The sequence below is a fragment of the Littorina saxatilis genome, linkage group LG7 (genome assembly GCF_037325665.1).
Source record: "Littorina saxatilis isolate snail1 linkage group LG7, US_GU_Lsax_2.0, whole genome shotgun sequence".
NCBI lineage: Eukaryota > Metazoa > Mollusca > Gastropoda > Littorinimorpha > Littorinidae > Littorina > Littorina saxatilis.
The window spans coordinates 12,796,475-12,818,497 of NC_090251.1; the positions used below are offsets into that span (position 1 = coordinate 12,796,475).

The 22,023-nt window shown below is 43.1% G+C and overlaps 1 protein-coding gene across 1 annotated transcript in view; it reads left to right on the plus strand.

Moving 5' to 3' along the window:
- Nucleotides 1–565: 565 nt before the first annotated feature.
- Nucleotides 566–22,023, plus strand: part of LOC138970120 (phospholipid-transporting ATPase ABCA3-like) — a 65,126-nt gene continuing 43,668 nt past the window's right edge. The window contains exons 1-5 of the mRNA XM_070342603.1: nt 566–1,372; nt 2,498–2,839; nt 13,240–13,554; nt 16,319–16,417; nt 18,613–18,939. Of these exons, the coding sequence (XP_070198704.1) occupies nt 566–1,372; nt 2,498–2,839; nt 13,240–13,554; nt 16,319–16,417; nt 18,613–18,939 (1,890 nt within the window). The remainder of the gene's footprint in view (nt 1,373–2,497; nt 2,840–13,239; nt 13,555–16,318; nt 16,418–18,612; nt 18,940–22,023) is intronic.

Consider the following 22,023-nt stretch of genomic DNA (forward strand, 5'->3'; position numbering starts at 1 on the left):
ACGTCATTCCTTTCTGTAACAAGCTGACGTATTAGTTTATTTTATATCAGTCGAGAACCTGCCATGCTGAAACAAGCGTGAGGGTAAGCAAACCGATCTCAGTGTTCCTTGTATCTACATCAAGAGGGGCACATCTAGACTAATGATGACTCGTCGACATATTTGCTAGGAATGCTTCTCGGGCATCAGGACTAAAAAGAAAAGCGTCACCATCATGGGGTTTGGAAGACAAGTAGTTCTCGTCATGTACAAAAATTTGTTGCTGAAGAAAAGCAACATCATCGTTACCATCTTGGAGATAGCGACTCCACTAGCGGTCGCTTTTTATTTCTACAGGCTCGCCACCAGTGACACAAATTGTGAACAAGTGCCTCCAAAAGATTATACACGTGTGTGCGATAGTTACCAACCTAGTACCGAACCCGTTTCCACCGCTACCTGGAGACAGTCACGCAATACAAACATCCTTGGATTTACTCCAAAGACGGCTCTGACCGAAAGGCTCATGTCACGCTTTGACAGGCAAAGCCCTACAGACCCTGATGCAAAATACTGGGATAGGACGATGGGATTCTCCAACATGACTGCACTGCTGGACTATTACCGAACGAGCAACTTGACGATGGTGGTCGCTATTGGGTTTAATGGGCTGGAGACGGCCACACAGCTGCCCCTCACAGCAGACTATCACATTCGACACGATCCACATCGTCAATTGACATACTCTCCTGAAATGTTAACGCCAGGGCATTCTGTTAGCGACACCATTCAGTACCTGATGTCTAAAGCCTTCATAGAAGAATGGGGCGGGAACAGCAACTTTAGCCTGGGCTTGGTTGAGCTACTCCCGCGCGCTCGTTGCTTGAGTTTAATGTTAATGAACTACAAGTCCTACTTCCATCTCCTCATCTGCATCTCGCTGGTGGTGAACGTGCTCCAAAGCACGACGCTCATTGTGTACGAGAAGGAGCAGAAGCTGAAGGAGACGATGAAAATGATGGGCCTGTCGTCCGGAGCTCTATGGACGTCGTGGTTTTTGACAATCTACCTTTACCACTTTATCTTCATGACCATCTTCACTTTGGTCTTCTCAATGGAGTCCAACACGCCTAACAAGGCGCTGTTAGGTGATCTGTCTTTGTCACTCTTCTGGGTCTTCCTCATGCTCTACTCAGCGGCCACGACGTCTTTCTGCCTGATGATGGGAGCTCTCCTAAAGAAAACCAGCTACGCCTGGGTCGTCGCATGTTTCCTCTTCTTCGGCACGACCTTCATGAACTACTTCTTCGACTACTGGTACATCGATATGACAAGATGGGAAAAGGTGGCGGCAAGCCTAGTCTTCGGCCACGCGCTGGGCTTCGGCATACACGTATGAAGTGTTCTATATATATTATTGTCCTTAAGTTTTTTTTGTTTTTTTCCTGCATGCATGTATTAGTGATTTCCAAAGCCTGAGACTTTCTTCGCAACCTTGGGATCTGTATCGTGAGCATCCGTGCACACGCTAAACTGAAGTGTTCCACTTATGAACACACTCTTTTTGTAACCAGTAGTAGAATGCATGAATGGAGACTACCAAGCTTGTTGGGACCTAAATCCAAAGTTCGAAACTACCGCTCTAGTGCGCAATGCATGGCACGATATTTTCAAAAGTTCCGACCTAAGTTGGTGACTAACAAGCCCAAATTTCGAGGAGAACTAAATTCCTTAGTTTTGACCTTATTATTAAAACAAAAATGGCGGTGATGTTGCTGCTGCTGCCGCTGATGGTGGTGGTGGCAGTGGTGGTGGTGGTGCTTCTGCAGCTGATGGTGGGGGTGGTGGTGATGATGATGATGATGATGATGATGATGATGATGATGATGATGGTGAACCTGTTGCATCCACATTCTACCCCAGGCACAAGGCGTTTAGGATAGGTCTGCAAGGGCAGCTATAGGGTAATACGACATTAGCATGGGGTAGCCAAGAAGAACAACTGCAGAGTTTTAAACAGAAGGGGCTTGATATTTTTGTAGTTTGAAGAGCCTTTCAGAGCTTTTCAGAGCTTTGCTAGCCATTTGGGAAGAGTGTTGCCAAAGTGCCGAAATGCGTTTTATAACTTATATAAGATGCCGCGAGATTCGCAAAGATTCTGATTGCCTGTCCCCATGATCATGCTCACCCCTTACAGGCATGCGCAGATTATACCGTATTGTGTGTGGCCATAAGGGCATGCAAATGTGTATGCATCGGGTGGATGATGATGATGATGATGATGATGATAATGATGATAATGATGATAATGATGATGATGATGATGGTGGTGGTGGTGGTGGTGATGATGATGATGATGATGATGATGATGATGATGATGATGATGATGATGATGATGATAGTGGTGGTGGTGGTGATGATAACGACGACGACGATGATGATGATGATGATGATGATGATGATGATGATGACGACGACGACGATGATGATGATGATGCCGATGCAGATCATATGGCAGCACGATCAAGCCAACGTGCCACTGACCTGGTCCAAGCTGACCGAGTCAATGGACTACATGGAAACGATGTCCATGATGGATGTGTGGCTGATGCTGCTGGTCGACACGGGCATCCACCTCCTGGTCGCCTGGTATCTAGACAACGTCACCCCCGGAGACTTCGGCCTGCCCAAGCCCTTCAACTTCTTTCTGACCAAAGCCCATTTCTTCGGACACGCGGACTCGAGCGGCGCCCGGCACCCCGGCACGGAGGGCGTTGACCGCAAGTTCTTTGAGTCTGACCCCGTGGGGCTAGCAGCGGGGGTCCGCATCGTCCACCTCCGCAAGGAGTTCGGCCCCCAGGTGACCAACCAGTCTCTGCATGACATTTGGAAATGCAATGGGAACCCCCTTTTAAGACCTCTCAGCATTTTTTTAAACTCAGGGAGGGAGTCTTAAAATGGAAGTAAATGTAGAGAAGTTATGAACTGAAAATCTTAGCAAATGTCTTCTTCAAAGGGAGGGATTCTAAAAGCCGCCGAATGGTACCGTAAACCAAGAATAGTGACGTAAGAGAATAGAATGTCGTCTTTTGATGTGGAACGTGACGTGTTTCAGAACTTCTTCTTGACATTAACTCGGATGGTCGTTTTCACTGAAAACTTTTCATATGATTTTCATATGAAAACTTTTCATTTTCGTTTTCGCTTCGCTCCGTCGGGCTTCAATTACCTTTGGTCGGGCGTCAATCCCCGATGAAGACCTCGAAGTTTCAAATGGAAGCATGTTAATGTGTAATTAAAGTGATCATCATTTCAGAGAATTGTCTTTTACTTTCACAGAACTGTCTCTGCTGTAAGACTTGCGATTATGTAACAATGCGTGAGTCGCAATGATCCAGGTAGGAATTATGCACAGTGAATGTGACTCAACTCTTCCTCTTCCAGTCTCTCCCTTTCATTCCCTCTGTTTTCTTCATCGAGTCGTCAGGTCAGTTACGTTTTAATCTCAGGGCTGGTGCGGTGTAAACCATTGTGCCTGCAGACACTTTTGCTTCTATCTCGCTAGGGGGTGAAATATCTTATCAAATTGTAGTCAAAGTTATCCAGTTCTCACAAGTGTCTGCTGCTTGAGTCTCTTGTTGTTTTTCTGCTAAATTACCATTGAATGCAACCCCCGTCGATAAGACTTCAGATCCAATTTTTAGGAGTATGACACATGACTTCGTACAAAAGATTGGGCATGCTTTTTTTCTTTTTTGACAATTTGCCTTTTCGCTTGTTGTGTATTCAATTCTTCATCAAAGAATGTTTATGGGAAATATCTCGCTCCACTATTTTTGAAGTGACCGTCTAAAGATGGCGCCCATAAGTGATTAGTCACTTCCTGCGAGATATCACTTGGCTTTGACGACTTCCTGCGATATATCAATTGATATAGGGTGCATGTTTGACCAATGGTTAGTTACAGTTTCGTCATGTGACCCGTAAAAACGGAATAAATGTTTTAAATGTGGTAATAATTATTGTAAACAAATAAATGAATATAGTTTTGCTTATGGGACGACGGGCGCAGTGGCGTGGTGGTAAGACGTCGGCCTCCTAAACGGCAGGTCGTGAGTTCCAATCCCGGTCGCTGCCGCCTGGTGGGTTAAGAGTTGAGATTTTTCCGATCTCCCAGGTCAACTTATGTGAAGATCTGCTAGGGACTGAACCCCCTTCGTGTGTACACGCAAGCACAAGACCAAGTGCGCACGTAAAAGATCCTGTAATCCATGTCAGAGTTCGGTGGGTTATGGAAATACGAAAATACCCAGCATGCCTACCCAACGAAGGCGGAGTGAAGCTGACTATGCTCTCAGAGTATAGTGTAGGGAACCCAAATTTGACTGGTAACAGTACCAAATAGTGTTAATTAATTACTTTTAAATTATTAGCAGTATGCAGGGATAGGCCATGATATGTTGAACATTCTTGCCGAGTTCTAGAAAATATATGTGGGGGAAAACGAAATTAAACTCATTAATCAAAATCGTCCATACAGACCTCCCTACTTTTGACCCACTGCGCCGGCGATACGGAATTTCCGCTTTCCTGCCTCAGAGAATCACGTTTCCGGCACGTTTCCGGTGTTGACTCACTCCAAGTTGGGAGTTGCAAATTTGTTGTTCATTAGTCACAATGGAGCGGACGGATGTGGATCAAACAACCTCACAGGTAATACGATATCTTTTGTAGCTTGTATACTTAATAATTCAAAGAGTTGGTTCTTTGTAACCTGGAACGACTGAGTAAAAGCAAAGCGCGCATTGCAAAACCGCTTGAGGCGTCTGCTACAGACCGCGTGGCGCGCTGTGAAGCAGATGGTTTTCATCAAGCCTAATTACTACCCAAACACCACGATTGGTTGTCTTGGCTAAGGGATGTTACGTCCGCACTGATTTTGAGTGTTTTCTTTCCATACAAAATGCAAGAGAACAAAATCATTGATTTACAGCGCTGATGCTGGTAAAAAAAAAAATATATATGGTAGGCGAAGTGAGTCAAACATTGTTCTTTAAATAGTGTCTTGAGAACATCTGCTACCGAATTCATACTTTTTTTTTGGTGGGGGGGGGGGGGGATATTATTTGTTTCTCTTTTTTTCTTTGTTTGTTTTACTTATGCCCCTCCCCCCCCCCTCCCCTTCTTATCAAACTGCACTGTTACAAAGAAAGTGTGCAGGAAATTCCCTCCCCCACCCCCAACTATGAAAATCATATGAATAGGTCCAATCAACTCTATTTATATATACTTTGCATTATTTGATGTTGCAGGTAACTACACTCGCTTGCATTATCTGGACCTTATCCTCCATAGAGAAAGTGATAACCTTGTGCACTCTACCCGTCTGTGTCATGACCTGTCATCGGATCATACATCCCTTCTCTGCAGCCTCAGTGTTCCCAAACCCACCCCACTTCCACAGTTCAAGTCCATCCGGAACATCAACGAGATCAGACCTCTTGACTTTGCTCGAGACCTGGCTGACTCCATTACACCTGACACCTCCCTTCCCGACCTAAATCTTCACCTCCGGCAGACCCTGGACAAGCATGCCCCTGTACGCCAGATACAGGTGCGGCAGCAACGCAAGCCAACTCCATGGTTCAACTCCATTTCCACAGAGCTCACTGAACTAAAACGACATCGTCGTCAGTCTGAGCGTCGCTGGCTAGCTTCTAAACTAACAGTCCACAAGCAGATCTACGAAACAGCGAAGCAGAAAGTGACTGATCTCGTCCAAGGTGCGAAGACTGCCTTCTACTCTGCTCGCGTCTCTGCTAGCAGCTGTGTAAAGAACTCTACAGAAACATGAACACGATTCTGGGCAAAGTACAAAAGGTCATCCTTCCATTAACGATCCCGACTACTGAACTTCCAACTGCATTCTCGGACTTCTTTCTTCAAAAGATCGTGTCCATTCGAGACAGTTTTCCCCAGCCCTCACTCAGCAACGTCACCGCTGAGACGTACACTGGTTCTCCATTGTTTAACTTTACACCAATGTCCGAAAAGTTTGTTCTGGAGACTCTTCAAAAGTCTGCAAAAAAGTCGTGTGAGCTAGACCCGATTCCATCAAAACTTTTCCACGACAATCTCGAAACCCTTCTGCCCACCATTACAAACATTGTAAATGAATCACTGACCACTGGTACTGTCCCTTCTAGTTTCAAAGAGGCAGTTGTAAAACCCATTCTAAAGAAAGCCTCACTAGATCCTAACCAACTGAAGAACTATAGACCTATCTCAAATCTTCCCTTCCTTTCTAAGCTTCTTGAAAAAATCGTTCTCCACCAACTTGCTTCCCATCTCTCTTGTAACAATCTCCTGAGCCCTCACCAGTCTGCTTACCGTCCAGGACACAGTACAGAGACCGCTATTCTACGCGTAGTAAATGATCTCTTAGTCTCCCTTGGTGAAGATAAAGTTTCGGTTCTTCTACTTTTGGACCTTTCGGCTGCGTTCGATACCATCGATCACGAAATTCTTCTCCGTCGGTTGGAGCAGGCTTTTGGCATTCGCAATACCGCACTTCAGTGGTTTCGGTCGTATCTAACTGAGAGAAAGCAGTTTGTTCTTGTTGGTGACCACCAGTCAGCCACAGTTCCCCTTGAGTTTGGCGTCCCACAAGGCTCAGTGCTGGGTCCTGTCCTTTTTATTCTCTATACAACTCCTCTGTCCAATGTAATCTCGACTCATTCCGTCGAGCATGAGATGTTCGCAGACGACACACAACTATACAAATCAGAATCACCTGAAAACATTCCTAACCTCCTTCACTCTCTAAACATCTGTACTTCAACTGTTAAAACATGGATGTCAGAAAATAAACTCAAAGTGAATGACGATAAGACCGAGGCGATGTGTTTCTCAAAATCCAAAAAAACTCACTCTCTTCCAAAAGCAGTAACACTCGGTGCTGTTAGCATTGATTTTGCAGATAAAGTCTGCGATCTTGGAGTCATTATTGACCGCGATCTGACTATGAAACAGCATGTCACCAAAACCTGCCAGGCCGCATACATTGAGTTGAAAAGGATTAGTTCAGTCCGCTCTTGTCTGACTGAAGAGGCCACCAAAACACTAATTTCTTCGTGTGTGCTATCTAGAATAGACTTTTGTAATTCAGTACTAATCGGTAGCCCCCAGACTATCATCCAACCACTGCAAAGGGTTCAACATTCAGCTGCAAGATTAATTTGTAAATCCTCCAAGAAGCAACCTTGTACTCCCCTTTTGAAATATCTGCACTGGCTTCCGGTCAATCAAAGAATTAAGTACAAAAGCTCGTGTCTCTGTTTTAAAATCATCACTGGTTCTGCACCTTCATATCTGTCTGAACTCGTAAACCTGTACGTCCCTTCCAGATCGCTGCGCTCTGCCGCTGACACTCGAATGTTCCGAATTCCAAAAAAAAAAGAAGAAAAGTACATGGACAACGCGCATTTTCATTTGCTGCTGTTAAAACATGGAACTCCCTTCCTTATTCTATCAGACATAGTCCATCCTATTCTTCTTTTAGATCAAATCTGAAAACGCACCTGTTCACACAGCATTTTCTAGACTTACCAGTAACTCCCAAACTGTCTGGTGACCCCTGCAGCAGCCAGTGATCTGGAAATCGTGTGCTGCTACTTTTTTTCTCTTTTCCTTGTGCAAACTACAAATCGGTTTATCTAGTTAGATAAATGGATGTGCATAAGCACGAGCTTGATTTTGTGATTACATCTGCGGCTTTTTTGTGTGTACGCCATGTATGCAGATTGTGTAGGTATATTAGTATTCATGTGTGAGTGCATGTGTATGTGTGTGTGTTGTATGTATGTGTGTGCGCCTGTCTGTATGCGTGTCTGTGTGTGTGTGTGTGTGTGTGTGTGTGCGTGTGTGTGTGTGAACGTGTGTCTGTGTGTATCTGTGCATGTGTGTGGTGATAGCATGTGTGTGTGTATGCGCACGCGTATATGTGCGTGCGCACGCGTGTGTTTGTATTATTGTGACTGCATGGACTTAAAACGATGAATTTGCTTTTGTACTCCTGTTCTTTTTGTGTCTTAATGCTGTATTTTGGTTTTGTACATGTGTATAGCAATGTCATTGTAAAGCGCTTAGAGCTTCTAGGTAAGCGCTCTATAAGTTTCCATTATTATTATTATTAAGGACAGCATCACAGAGGACCAAGATAATAACAAGCTGACAGAGAGAGGATGTGCCACAATCAACGCTGTCAGTGCGAAGTTTTTGGATGGTCACATTAAAGGCCGAAGGTCCAACAGGCCAGAATACCCATGGGTATAGGCGGAGCTCGCACCAACAATCGGATGCCAAGAACTTGAGGGACCATCTACAGAGTTAAATGTGTCACTGCTTTCTGTACATGCATGTTTGAATGTTTCACCCAAGACATTGGCGCCACTATGTAGCTCTGTGTCTTGGTTTTACAGTTCCCAAGGTATCAAGGTCGGTACCGTTTTCAAGACGAGTAGGTCAGTCTAGCCGGCTTTTGGAACAGTGGAACCCTTGTTACACAAACCGACTGCATTCTCTAAAGAAAATATATTGACCATTGTCTTTGCCATAATAAGCCAAATGTAAAACCTGTGAATCTAACAAGTTGAAACTGACTTGTTAGACACCCTTATTTTGAACAAAAGATATAGTTTGCGGTTGTTAATTACGCATGTGACCGTTGGCTTCAGGTTGACCAGCAAATCCAGATACATAACGGCACTGTGAGCGTGCATTTCGCTCCCCGAGCCCACATGTTTGGTTTTGTCTGAGACTAACTAGGTTACCAAAATTTGCGGGAAGAGGAGAAATTTGGTGGGAAAACTTGCATTTAGTCAGTCAAGGCATGGTCTCGCGTCGTGTCCGGAGGAGAACAGCTTTGTGACTAATAAATGTTTAATTAGATAGCAGAGCATCACTATTGCTGGATGTTGATGAATATGATATCTGTGACAGACAGGGATTACGACATTTGCTGCAGAGTCGCCTGAAGAATGGTGTTTTAGTGTGTGAAAAAGTGAAGAAAGTGTCTTTCGTGAGTCATGAGTGCCTGGTTCCAACGTGCATGACTGTGATACGCGGTGTTCTACCGGAAACATCAAGCAACGCGTATACAATTATTTTCTCTGGAAAAGTCTGCCGTAAATTCAAGACATTGGTACCTAACTCACGATCGTATTCATCCACCAAATAACTTCAGCTTCCCTTTTCAGCCCAAGAAGAAAACTTTTTTTCGGTTGAATATGTTTCACTTTAAAAAAAAAAATAGTAATAAATACCAAACTAACATTTGTAAAGTGCAGACTATCTTTGAAACGATTTATTAATTACAGAACGATTATTGAAAGTGTTTCACTCTCAGGCAGATTAGCCAGTGGTGTCATGTAGCATCCATGGCGGCTGCAATAGCGCGGAGTGACCGGAACTTTGGGGTCAGGCAACATCTGGTAAACGTTATGTGGCGGGTGTGTGTTGCCGAAAAGCCGGGAATGAGCGGTGCGTGGACATTATCTTTCTCGTGTCTTTAGCTCCGCCCAGTCCACCACGACTGACAGCCGTTTGATTTTGAATTCAAATTTGGCGAATGAATTTTTTTCTGAAAGTACGTTATCCAGGGGTTATTATAAACACTTTTTGGGGTGCATGTGTGGTGTACACCTTCAAATGTTTGCTTGACAAAAATGGTGCTTTTGAGTTTGGTATAGACAGAGTATTTTTGAAAATAATATTTCAAGTGAGAGCTCGTTTCCTGAAAAGGGCTGGACATTAGACTGAAGTGCCACGCGCCGCTCTGCTTTTATACCCGACCCTCGGCCTTTAACGCTGAAATATGCGATTTTGTTCATGCTGGTTGCCGGAAGGCATACACGAATGAAAACATTGTTTCTGCAAGAGAAAAGAAGCACACAAGCTTAGCTTCCCCTAAAAAAGACGCCCAGAACGCGGTGTCACTGATTATAGAAAACCAATGGTGGACTTACTCGTGGTTGTGGGTTGGGCCCAACTGAACGTCTTCTGTGGCTGCTGGGCATGCCAGCCAGTGCTCATGTCAACACATCCATGCAGCTTGTTACTGGTGTGGAATTTGCAACAAGCGAACAGCACAAAGACTGTAGCCAGGCCAGACAAGTCAGAGATCACGCTGCTACCCTCAAGCTCATCGGCTGCTTTTTAAGCCGGAATCCATTCGACCTTGGTGACAACAAGCTGAGGGATTTGTCCGGTGGCCGGAAATTTGATGAGGTTGTAAACATGGAAAGTGCACAACAAAGTGGACAGGATATTGTTACCCAGATAACCGGCAGGACCATGGGTGACGTGCACATGAAAAAGTCAGACCAGGCTGTCACAATGGCAACCACGACGACGACTGTCTTTACCAACAATGAACCATTTGCAGTAGACCCAAACCTCCTTTTCCAGCGTTTAACAAAGATTGCACAAGTGACTCCTGAACGTCTGCCTGAATGCTTTGAGTTTGAACTCAGCCCCATCCCTACAGCTCTATTTGATAAAGCAGGACTACCTCGGGAAGCAAGAAAACATGAACTGGCAAAATACATTTGGGCGGCCACAAAGCAAGACGTAAAAGAGCTCCCAAAGGATGTGACCTATGTGCTGGATGGAGGGGCACTTCTGTACAGTCAGACCTGGAGCAAAACCGCGACCTTCGTCCAATTCATTGCATGCTACGTGGACTTCGTCATACGACACTATGGACTGGCAATCGTAGTTTTTGATGGATACGGCAGTGGCCCTTCAACGAAAGACGCAGCCCATCTACGAAGAAAGAATGGTCTAAACACAACAAATGACGTCCAGTTTGAAGATGACATGTTTGTTTCTGATACAAGGGAAGCATTTCTCAAAAATGAAGTCAACAAGCAACGGTTCATCAACAGACTTTCCAAAGCTCTGGAAGACAGCGGGATAGAATTTATCCAAGAAGATGGTGATGCCGACTGCTGCATTGTGCGCACTGTCCTGCAAAAAGCAACTGCTTTTCCCACTACTTTGGTAGCCAACGACACAGACCTTCTCATCCTCCTGTTATACCACACTCAAGAATTCCATGGGAAGGTGTACATGGCAGCGGGAGAAAGGAACAGGGACATCAAAGTAGCACAGACAGCATTGAATGCAGAGTGCACAGACCTGAGCAAAATGCTACTGTTCTGCCATGGCTTTGGAGGCTGTGACACAACAAGTGGACTGCATTCCATTGGGAAAGAAACGATCCTGAAGAAATCGGCAAGGTCTTCTTTCCTAAGGGAACAGTCACAACAGTGACAGGTTTTTGAAACACCTCGGACATCCTGTGAAAGAATCATCAAAGCTGGGGAGAAAGCCATGGCATTTCTCTACAGCAACGGCGAAGAGGAAAGAAGTCTCAATTCCTTGAGGTACGTAAAGTACCAGCAAAAACTGGTGACATCAACATCTTCAATTGAGCCTCAACAGCTTCCACCTGCAGCAGCTCAGTTCCATTCAATGAGATCCTACTACCAAATACAGGAGTGGATTTCACTGAAAGGAGATGCCATGGACCCACTAGAGTGGGAATGGAATATTACAGGGGACAAAATGTTCCCAATCTACACAAACAGAACCCCTGCTCCGGAGGACCTCCTTCACCTCATCCGCTGCCCATGTAAGACCAACTGTTTGACCCGGAGGTGCTCGTGTCGGTTGTACGGATTGCCATGCACAGCAGCCTGTACTCACTGCAAGGGTGAAAGTTGTTTTAAAAGTGTGGGTCACGAAGAGGAAGTAGACGATCTTGTGTGTGAAATTTGAATCTGGATTGTAGGTTTTAGTAGTGTGTGACTAGAATTGTAACCGGTTTGAAACAATATATCGACACACGTGATCATAATATAAAAAGACATCTGACATCTGGGAAGATATAGGTTCCAGAAAAAATTACATTGACAGTTGTGCAAATCTGAGAGAAAGAGCAGGAGAAAAGGTCCCGTCAACAACAAACTGGTAAGTCCTGTTTTCCTAAAATATTGAACAAAATTGTATAATTCCTGAATGATTCAATCCTCAAATGGATTGAATTTTATGAGTATTATAAGTTTTAATATGCTGCTAGATCATGTCCATGTAGATTACATAATTTGCATATATATCAGTTGTCATTTCTTACAAATCTTCGGAGTCCTTTTGTGTTTGTTAAGATTCTCAAATGGTTATATTCTTATTTGGGACAGATTTTGGTAAAACTCCTGAATGGTTCAAACCTCAAATGGATTGAACGTTCTGAGTAATATAAGTTTTAATATGCTGCTAGATCATGTTCATGTATATGACATGGTTTCCAGATATCAGTTGTCATTTCTTACAAATGATCTTCGGGGGCCTTTTTTGTTGTTGAGATTCTTAAATGGTTAAATTCTTATTTGGAACAGATTTTTAAATTGCCACATATGCTATTTTTTTAGTTGAAAACATGACACAAGTTAATCAACCCATACTGCATGAAACAATGTTCACTGTGCTGCAAGCTATAGTACTGCCATATTCTCAGTTGCAATAATCCTCAAATGGTTTCATTTGGTCTAAAAATAGATTTTCCCCCACTAGATTTTTCTAGAACTCTTTCATGTGATTATTTGGTGCCTATAGACTGTAACAAAACTTAAATGGGGTTAAAATGAATTTTATTACGGTTTCAGTATGATTTTGAGTTTGGCTGCCAGATAAAATGGGCAAACAAGCTCACACGTAACCAGAAAATCCTGGAACGCTGAAGAAGAAAAAGCTTTTGTGATAAACTATCCACAGGCCAGTCACCAGCGAGAGGTGTTTCTGAAACACGTGTGGTTTGTTTTTCCAATAAATGCAAGGGTATTCACTCTTTCTCAACCCATACAAACCCGACAGAGTTATTTCCGAACTGCATGTATTGAATACAGTTTTGTTTGCACCAGGTTGCGGTGAGGGACGTGTCGCTGAAGATGTACGAATAACGTTTTGTTTACACCAGGTTGCGGTGAGGGACCTGTCGCTGAAGATGTACGAATAACGTTTTGTTTACACCAGGTTGCGGTGAGGGACCTGTCGCTGAAGATGTACGAATAACGTTTTGTTTGCACCAGGTTGCGGTGAGGGACCTGTCGCTGAAGATGTACGAATAACGTTTTGTTTGCACCAGGTTGCGGTGAGGGACCTGTCGCTGAAGATATACGAATAACGTTTTGTTTGCACCAGGTTGCGGTGAGGGACGTGTCGCTGAAGATGTACGAGGGTCAGATCACGGTGCTGCTGGGACACAACGGGGCGGGCAAGACTACCACCATGTCCATGCTGACCGGCTTCCTCCCGCCCACCGCCGGCACAGCCTACGTCTACGGGATGGACATCCGCACGGACATGGCGGCCATCAGGCAGAGTTTGGGGCTGTGTCCGCAGCACGACGTCCTCTTCGGCTCGCTGACCGTGCAGACCAACCTCAGCTTCTTCGCCAGGCTCAAAGGTTGCCCCGGGTCCATGGTCAAGGCAGAGGTGGACACTGTCTTGGAGAAGGTGGGGGATAGCCTTTTTTCTTTGTACATATATATATATATATATATATGTGTGTATGTGTGTGTGTGTGTGTGTGTGTCGCGGCGGGAGTGTTTCAACAGAGCTACCCCACCCCTTTACTTCTCTTCTTTTGTCTTATTTCTGCCTTACCAGTCCTTTCACCTATATTTCCTTCCAAGAAAACTCTCCCTACTATTCCCTGCAGTTTTCCAATTCTTTTCTTGTTGTCTTATTTCTACCTGACTGGATCCATCACCTTTATTTCACTTACCAAAAGTCTTCTTTTCCACATCCTTATTTCTCTGCCCCCCCGCATGTCGTAAGAGGCGACTAACGGATTCTGTTTCTCCTTTTACCCTTGTTGAGTGGTTCTTGTATAGAATATAGTCAATGTTTGTAAAGATTTTAGTCAAGCAGTATGTAAGAAATGTTTAGTCCTTTGTGCTGGAAACTTGCATTCTCCCAGTAAGGTCATATATTGTACTACGTTGCAAGCCCCTGGAGCAATTTTTTGATTAGTGCTTTTGTGAACAAGAAACACTTAACAAGTGGCTCTATCCCATCTCCCCCCTTTCCCCTATCCCATCTCCCCCCTTTCCCTCGTCGCGATATAACCTTCGTGGTTGAAAACGACGTTAAACACCAAATAAATAAAGAAAGAAAGAAAGAAAGAAAAGTGTGTGCGTGTGTGTGTGTGTGTGTGTGTGTGTGTGGTGCGATTCAGAGAAATTTACTGGACAGATCTTCATGAAACTTTGCACACAAATATACCGACCCCCAACCCTTCATCCTGATTCAAACTCATGTATCACAAGTCCAGCGCTCTACCAACTCACCTACAGCGCTCCCAAATTATATCTTTTTTATAAATTTTGTCAGTCAAGATATGGGGGTGGGGTTGGTACGGGAATAATTATGAAGCAGACAATAAGGCAACAACTTATTTTGTTTACATGTATTGTATAGATCTGTATACAGTGAACTTCGCTGTGTTCAAGTTTAGTTATGCTCTGTCGAGCGAATTTTTTTAAATACGTTTTTACTACTAAAGGAGTGATAATTTTATGTGTACGCCCTCGAGAAACCTCGATCATTTTCTGAAAATACACGTCGATAAGTACCGTTTTATGATAAAGTTATACTCTCCATTCATTTATCTACACAAACTAATGTTTCATTTATCATTTGTAGAGCTAAATATGTCAGTTGGGATCATGTTAAGAATCGCAGTGTTTATCGCAAAATCGTACTTGACAACCCCCAGTAAAAAAATTCAAAGAAAAAGGTTAATAAGACAACCACCTTTTTTCTTTGCACAGATGTCTCCATATTGCTTAGAGGAACCTGTGCACAAAATGTGTAATGTTTTTGTCGAGCGATTTGAACACACAAGTAACCCCTTAATTCTTACCAGTTTACGGTATTTCATGCTAAAAATAATGAAATTAGGGTATGGCCCGAAAATCTTAACATTTATGTTCATTTCTTCAGGTAATTATAATATGTTGTTTATCAAATTGAAGCTCTTGAAGTGTTCTTGCTAACAGTAATAATGAATTTAAAGAAAAACAAATTTTGGTGGATGAAGCCTTACCATTTTGCTTAAGGGCAGAGGTGGCACGGAATTTTGAATCAAAATGGTCCCGTGATGTGATTTGGGTTTTCAGCATATTTAAGTACTTTGAACACCCTAGAATAACTGCATTATGTTTATTTTGTCAATGTCATCCTCTTTTTTTCCAAACCAACCCCATTTTTATCATGTCTGAAGATCATCAATACCTACAAGTGTGTGAAATTTGAAGGCTCTAGCTTCAAAAACACCACGGGCAGGCTATAATGCAAGTACCGCTCCAAGGTAACCGTACGCTGATCCCCTTTTAGAATTGTGTCGATTTGTCCTTATTTTCAGAAAAAAAATGGGACCACCTTCTTCTTGTCAGTGTTCCGAGATCACCAATAGTTGAAAGGGGTGGAGCCGTTTAGGAACATCAAAACGGCTGATCGATGTAATGCCTGGGGTCAGATTGATACACCCAAGTCCCCATCGCCTGTGACAACCTTCACAAAATCCTTACACTCTCTGTAGTGACAATTGGAGAATATGTGTATGCACATTTGGAGACATACCCCTGTTTGTACACCAGGAAGAGCACGGGCACGCACTGTCTGCAACGCTTATGTAGCCGTAAAGACTTGCGTCAGCTTACATCGATGGGTACCGATTCAGTTATCTATGTGTCCTTTACCTCCGTGTGTGTTGTTCGTGCATCATCTCTCTTCAACTTTTCAACTGCAGCAACGGTTGTTGCAGTAACAGCATTTAACTGTCGGTCTGGGTGGGTGTCATCTTTGAAGACGTGTCTACCCGATTTAAATTCCGTGTACCTGTTGTAGGTACTCGTTTTGGAAGGAGCGTTCTTCCCCCAAAATTCCCACTAAATGCAGTAGGTGTGAGAAACATAAGAATCCTTTCAGATATGTTTATTCATCATTGTTGATAACTCCATATTGTTGAACTCCATGACAGGCAAGTAAACATGGACGGGTAGTGTTCTTTAAAGAGCTGGTTTCTTTGCTGAGGAACCTTTGAGATACATGAAAATGTGTGTCATCGCCGATGAAAGATTGCAGTTTGCATACGTCGTTGTAAATATCACGAGGCATTGCCAGGAGCTTGGAGTCTAAGGACTTCCAGAACACCCTACGTACATAGGTCCTCACTCCTGATCGCAGTGTAAGAGAAGAAGAAGCACTGTTTCAGATGGGGCTGGCCGTCAAGGGCTCGGACCTGGCCGCCACGCTGTCCGGGGGTCAGAAGAGGAAGCTGTCCGTGGCCATCGCCCTTGTGTACGGGTCCAAGGTGGGCATCCTCTTGTTTCTTTCCCCATCTTTCTTTGGTTTTATTATACAGTGGAACCCCCTTTTAAGACCTCCAACAATGTGGGAAAATCCGGTCTTAAAAAGGAGGAAGTTTTTATTTGGAGGTTATAATTATGGAGTTACTCTTCTCGGACATACATGGGCCACAGTTCGCGCCATTCCCGGCCAGCACAAAGCCACATATGCCAAGAATTTGGAGAATTTCCTTAATAAACTGAAATATAAAACAAGTCGCGTAAGGCGAAATAACAACATTTAGTCAAGCTGTCGAACTCAGAATGAAACTGAACTCACTGCTTTTTTCACCAAGACCACATACTCGTAGTTTCGTCAGTCCACCGCTCGTGGCAAAGGCAGTGAAATCGACAAGCCATGCATAATAGTGCGGTAGTGGTCGCGCTGAGCAGGATAACACGCTTTTCTGTATGTCTATTCTTGTTAGCTTACTGAGTTTGTTTTTAATCCAACATATCATATCTATCTATGTTTTTGGAATCAGGGACCGACAAGTAATAAGATGAAATTATTTTTAAATCGATTTCGGAAAATTAATTTTAATCATAATTTTTATATTTTTATTTTCAGAGCTTGTTTGTAATCCAAATATAACATATGTATATGTTTTTGGAATCAGAAAATGACGAAGAATAAGATGAAATTGTTTTTGGATCGTTTGATAAAAAAATAATTTTAATTACAAGTTTCCGATTTTTAATGACCAAAATCATTCATTCAAGCTGAAATGCAATACCAAAGTCCGTCCTTTGTCGAAGATTGCGTTGCCAAAATTTCTATCAATTTGAGTGAAAATTGAGGGTGTGACAGTGCATCAACTTTTACAAAAAGCCGGATATGACGTCATCAAAGGTATTTATTGAAAAAATGAAACAAACGTCCGGGGATATCATTCCCAGGAAATCTCATGTCAAATTTCATAAAGATCCAGTAGTTTAGTCTGAATCGCTCTACACACACACACGCACAGACAGACACACAGACACACAGACACACACACACACACACACACACACACACACACACACACACACACCACGACCCTCGTCTCGATTCCCCCTCTATGTTAAAACATTTAGTCAAAACTTGACTAAATGTAAACAAGTCGCGTAAGGCGAAATTACTACATTCAAGCTGTGGAACTCACAGAATGAAACTGAACGTAGTCTGCCGCTAGTGCAAAAGGCAGTGAAAGTGACGAGCCTGTTTGGCGCGGTAGCGGTTGCGCTGTGATTCATAGCACGCTTTACTGTACCTCTCTTCGTTTTATCTTTCTGAGCGTTTTTTTAATCCAAACATATCATATCTATATGTTTTTGAAATCAAAAACCGACAAGGAATAAGATAAAATAGTTTTTAAAACGATTTCGGAAATTAAATTTTAATCATAATTTTTAATTGTTTAATTTTCAGAGCTTGTTTTTAATCCGAATATAACATATTTATATGTGTTTGGAATCAGAACATGATGAAGATTTAAATAAAAGTGATTTTGGATCGTTTTATATAAAAAGAATTGTAATTACAATTTTCAGATTTTTAATGACCAAAGTCATTAATTTAATTTGTAAGCCTCCATGCTGAAATGCAATACCGAAGTCCGGCCTTCGTCGAAGATTGCTTGGCCAAAATGTCAATCAATTTGATTGAAAATTGAGGATGTGACAGTGCCGCCTCAGCTTTTACAAAAAGCCGGATATGACGTCATAAAAGACATTTATCGAAAAAATGAAAACAAGTCTGGGGATATCATACCCAGGAACTCTCATGTAAAATTTCATAAAGATCGGTCGAGTAGTTTACTCTGAATCGCTCTACACACACACACGCAGACACACACACACACACACACACACACACACACACACACACACACACACACACACACACACACACACACACACACACACACACACACACACACCACGACCCTCGTCTCGATTCCCCCTCTATGTTAAAATATTTAGTCAAAACTTGACTAAATGTAAAAAGAAGATTTTGTTGGGCCTTGTCTCCGGAAACGGACATTATTTTGTTGGGTCTTATTAGGAGATAATTCTGGACGAGAATGAAAAAAAGAGTTTATAATCACCAATGTCTTTCAAATGTCCTCTATTTAGGTTAGTTTCGTTTGTCTGTGTTTAAAAAATATATAACTAGGTGGTGATTCTGGACGAGCCGTCGTCCGGCATGGACCCTCAGGCCAGAAGAAGCATGTGGCACATTCTGCAGCGCCAGCGGACAGGCCGGACCATGCTGTTGACCACTCACTACATGGACGAGGCCGACGTGCTGGGGGACCGGATCGCCATCATGGCGGAGGGAGTGGTCAAGTGTTGCGGCACCTCGCTCTTCCTCAAGAAGCGGTACGGGGCGGGCTACCACCTGGTGCTGGTCAAGGCAAAGGGCTGCAATGTCCCCGCGCTGGCCACGGGGATCCGCAACAAGGTCCCTAGTGCCAGGCTGGAGAAAGACGCCGGGGCTGAAGTGAGCCTTTTTTGTTGGACTCCCCTGAGTAATCAGAATAGTCTTATGAATGAGCAGTGTTAAGTCAGACAGCCGTCCTTAGACAAAAACTTAACGTTAAAATCGGGGTCATGTTCGGTGCCTAAAAACCTAACATTGAGGATTTATCTCATGCTTTTGAAGCTAGAGCCTTCAAATTTCACACACTTGTAGGTATTGATGATCTTCATGATAGAAATAGGGTTGGTTTGGGTCAAACTTAAAGGTCACATCATGAAAATGTTTGCCGGAGAGAGAGAGCGACAGAGACACACAGTGATTCAAGGCGCACAACTCTAGTACTCTTCATCAATAGGCAACTGCTTAGATCAACCCCGACAACAAAATCCTGATTCAAAATCCTGAGCGACGAAATTACACGACACTTGAGATTGCCACAAGTTCTCAAACGCCGTATAGTTGTGTTCTTTTATTCTACGTCGCCCGTCTTCGCAGCAGCAGAAAACAACTCGTCAAAATGAGTTCGAGGATTTATTCAGCATTCAATACATACAACTGCACAACTAGCAGAACTCAAATAGAAGCTTTTTTAACATTCAAATCGCGCTGGCATATATAGTAAATACTCAATCTCGAGAATATTCCAGACCAAACACGATACAACTACATTATACGAGCCGTGCATGGACTAAACTAGCACATTCTCTATGACGTACATCAAAAGCGCCGACACACTTAATCCGAACGAACGCCACGAACTCACGACTAAAACAGCATGGTAAACAACTTGTTTTGACAGGACTAGAAAGTTCACCTGCATTCTCGTCCAAGCATAAATATTGTGTTTACAAAATATAATATCGGTACTTTCCCACAAAATACAAATAAGTCAACTACATGCAACACACAAAACTGAACCAAAGCTCAGCAACGGTAGCGTTTCCTAACACTATCGCTTTTAGAAATAAATCTGGTTCAACAGAACAAGGCTGTCCTGTCCCTGTCGTCTGGTGTAGATCTATCGTCTGCTAGTTAGAATCTTCGACTTAACAACAACAGTGACAAAGTTAGAGATACGGTTAAAATAAAAGGTGGCGAAGAAGGTCGGATCTTGCGCGTGTAATTTTCCAATTTAAAGTTAACAACGGTGTCTAGGTTCAGGTCATGCATGCTAACAGATTTACAAGTTTTGACCAACATTGAAAAAACCCAGCAGAACAAAACTATAGGCCTACTGCAGCAGCAATAACTGCGGGCCTAAGACTGAACGACAAACATCAAAGTAAGGCTCACCTAAAATTTATGACGATTGAAGAAGTAAGTAATCCAAATCTGAACCCTGAAGCACAACAGCTCGAATAAGCACAAATTTTGCAATCATTATCATCGCTTGTAAAATCAAACACGCAGTCTTTTTGGCCAAAGAAACTACAATGGGAATCCTTATGTACAGTGTTTGTTTTGGCGAATGCCTCTGACTACCGACTTGTCACTTGAGGGTCACCGACTGAAACCGGTCGATACATGCACAGTATCAACTTTCATTTCAACACGCTAGAAATAACTGTTATTCGTTTTCTTAAGCAGTAGGCCTATAGATGACTGAATACAAAAGCAGACGTTTTATGGCGCGCTTACCAAAAAGACAAAAGGGGACTCGTTAACTTTTCGCACATGAATATCATGACACAATTTGTGGTCGCAAAAGGTTTGATGACCACAAAACAGGCACTCGCAGAGTTTGTGTCAAAAAGTTGATTGTTTATAATAAAAACGTCGGAGTAATGGGATAAAAAGCTTACACACCTCGTCCTGAATATCGTGCATATTTTCCCTAGGGTCGATTTTCAGGTATTACAGAGCCTCAGCGGTCAGATCAAAGAAGAGAAAATGGGAACGTGGGTCTTGAGAAGATACCACCATCCTAATATTTTACTTTGTGCAAGAATCAATCACGCGTACAGCATTACAGATGTCCAGCTGTAGTCTTCATTGTACTGTAAACTTCACAGCGGCCTTATCGGCTTCCTCGAGTGACGTCACAGCAAGGCTAACGCTGCGGCGTCTTTCTTGTGCTGACAGAGATGTCGGTCGCGGATTTTGAGTCGTTTCGGCCTGCCAACTGCTTCATTTTTTTGCGGATTGTGAGAACTAGCAGAAAGTTTCACGCATTTTAATGGTTTCAAACTAATGATGAAAGTGTCTTCTTCTGGACCAAATCAACAGTCTTTAGTTGAATCAACTCGGAAAACTCTTAAACGCGTTTTTGCACGCGACTCCGCGCATTTTTGAGACCAGGCAACCCGACAGCTGCCCTTTAACGTGATCCTAACTGACAGATTTAGCTCTACAAATGATAAATGAAACATTACTTTGTGAAGATAAATGAATGAAGAGTATCATTTTATCATAATACGGCACTTATCAACGTTCATTTTCAGAAAATGATCAAGGTTTCTCGAGGGCGTACACATAAAACTATCACTCATTTAGCAGTAAAAACGTTATTAAAAAAAATTCGCTCGACAGATCATAACTAAATTTGAACACAGCTGAGTTCACTGTATACAGATACATTACCTGTAAACAAAATAAGTTGTTGCCTTATTGTCTACTTCACAATTATTCCCGCACCAACCCCACCCCCATATCTTGATTGACAAAAATGATTAAACAAATGATTTGGGAACCCTGTATGTCAGTTGGTAGAGCACTGGACTTGTGATCCATGAATTTGAATCAGGGGGAAGGGTTGGGGGTCGGAACATTTGTGTGCAAAGTTTCATAAAGATTTGTCCAGTAGATTTCTCTGAATCGCACATCGCACACACACACACATACACACACACAAACACACACACACACACACACACACACACACACACACACACACACACACAAGCAAACTAACCCCTCATAGCGATAAGAATAAGTTCAGTCAATAACTACATTTCTGACCAATTACAATAAGAATACATGCTCTCTCTCTCTCTCTCTCTCTCTCTCTCTCTCCCTCCCTCCCTCTCTCTCTCTCTCTCCCTTCCTCCCTCCCTCCCTCCCTCCCCCCTCTCTCCCTCTCTCTCTCTCTCTCTCTCTCTCTCTCTC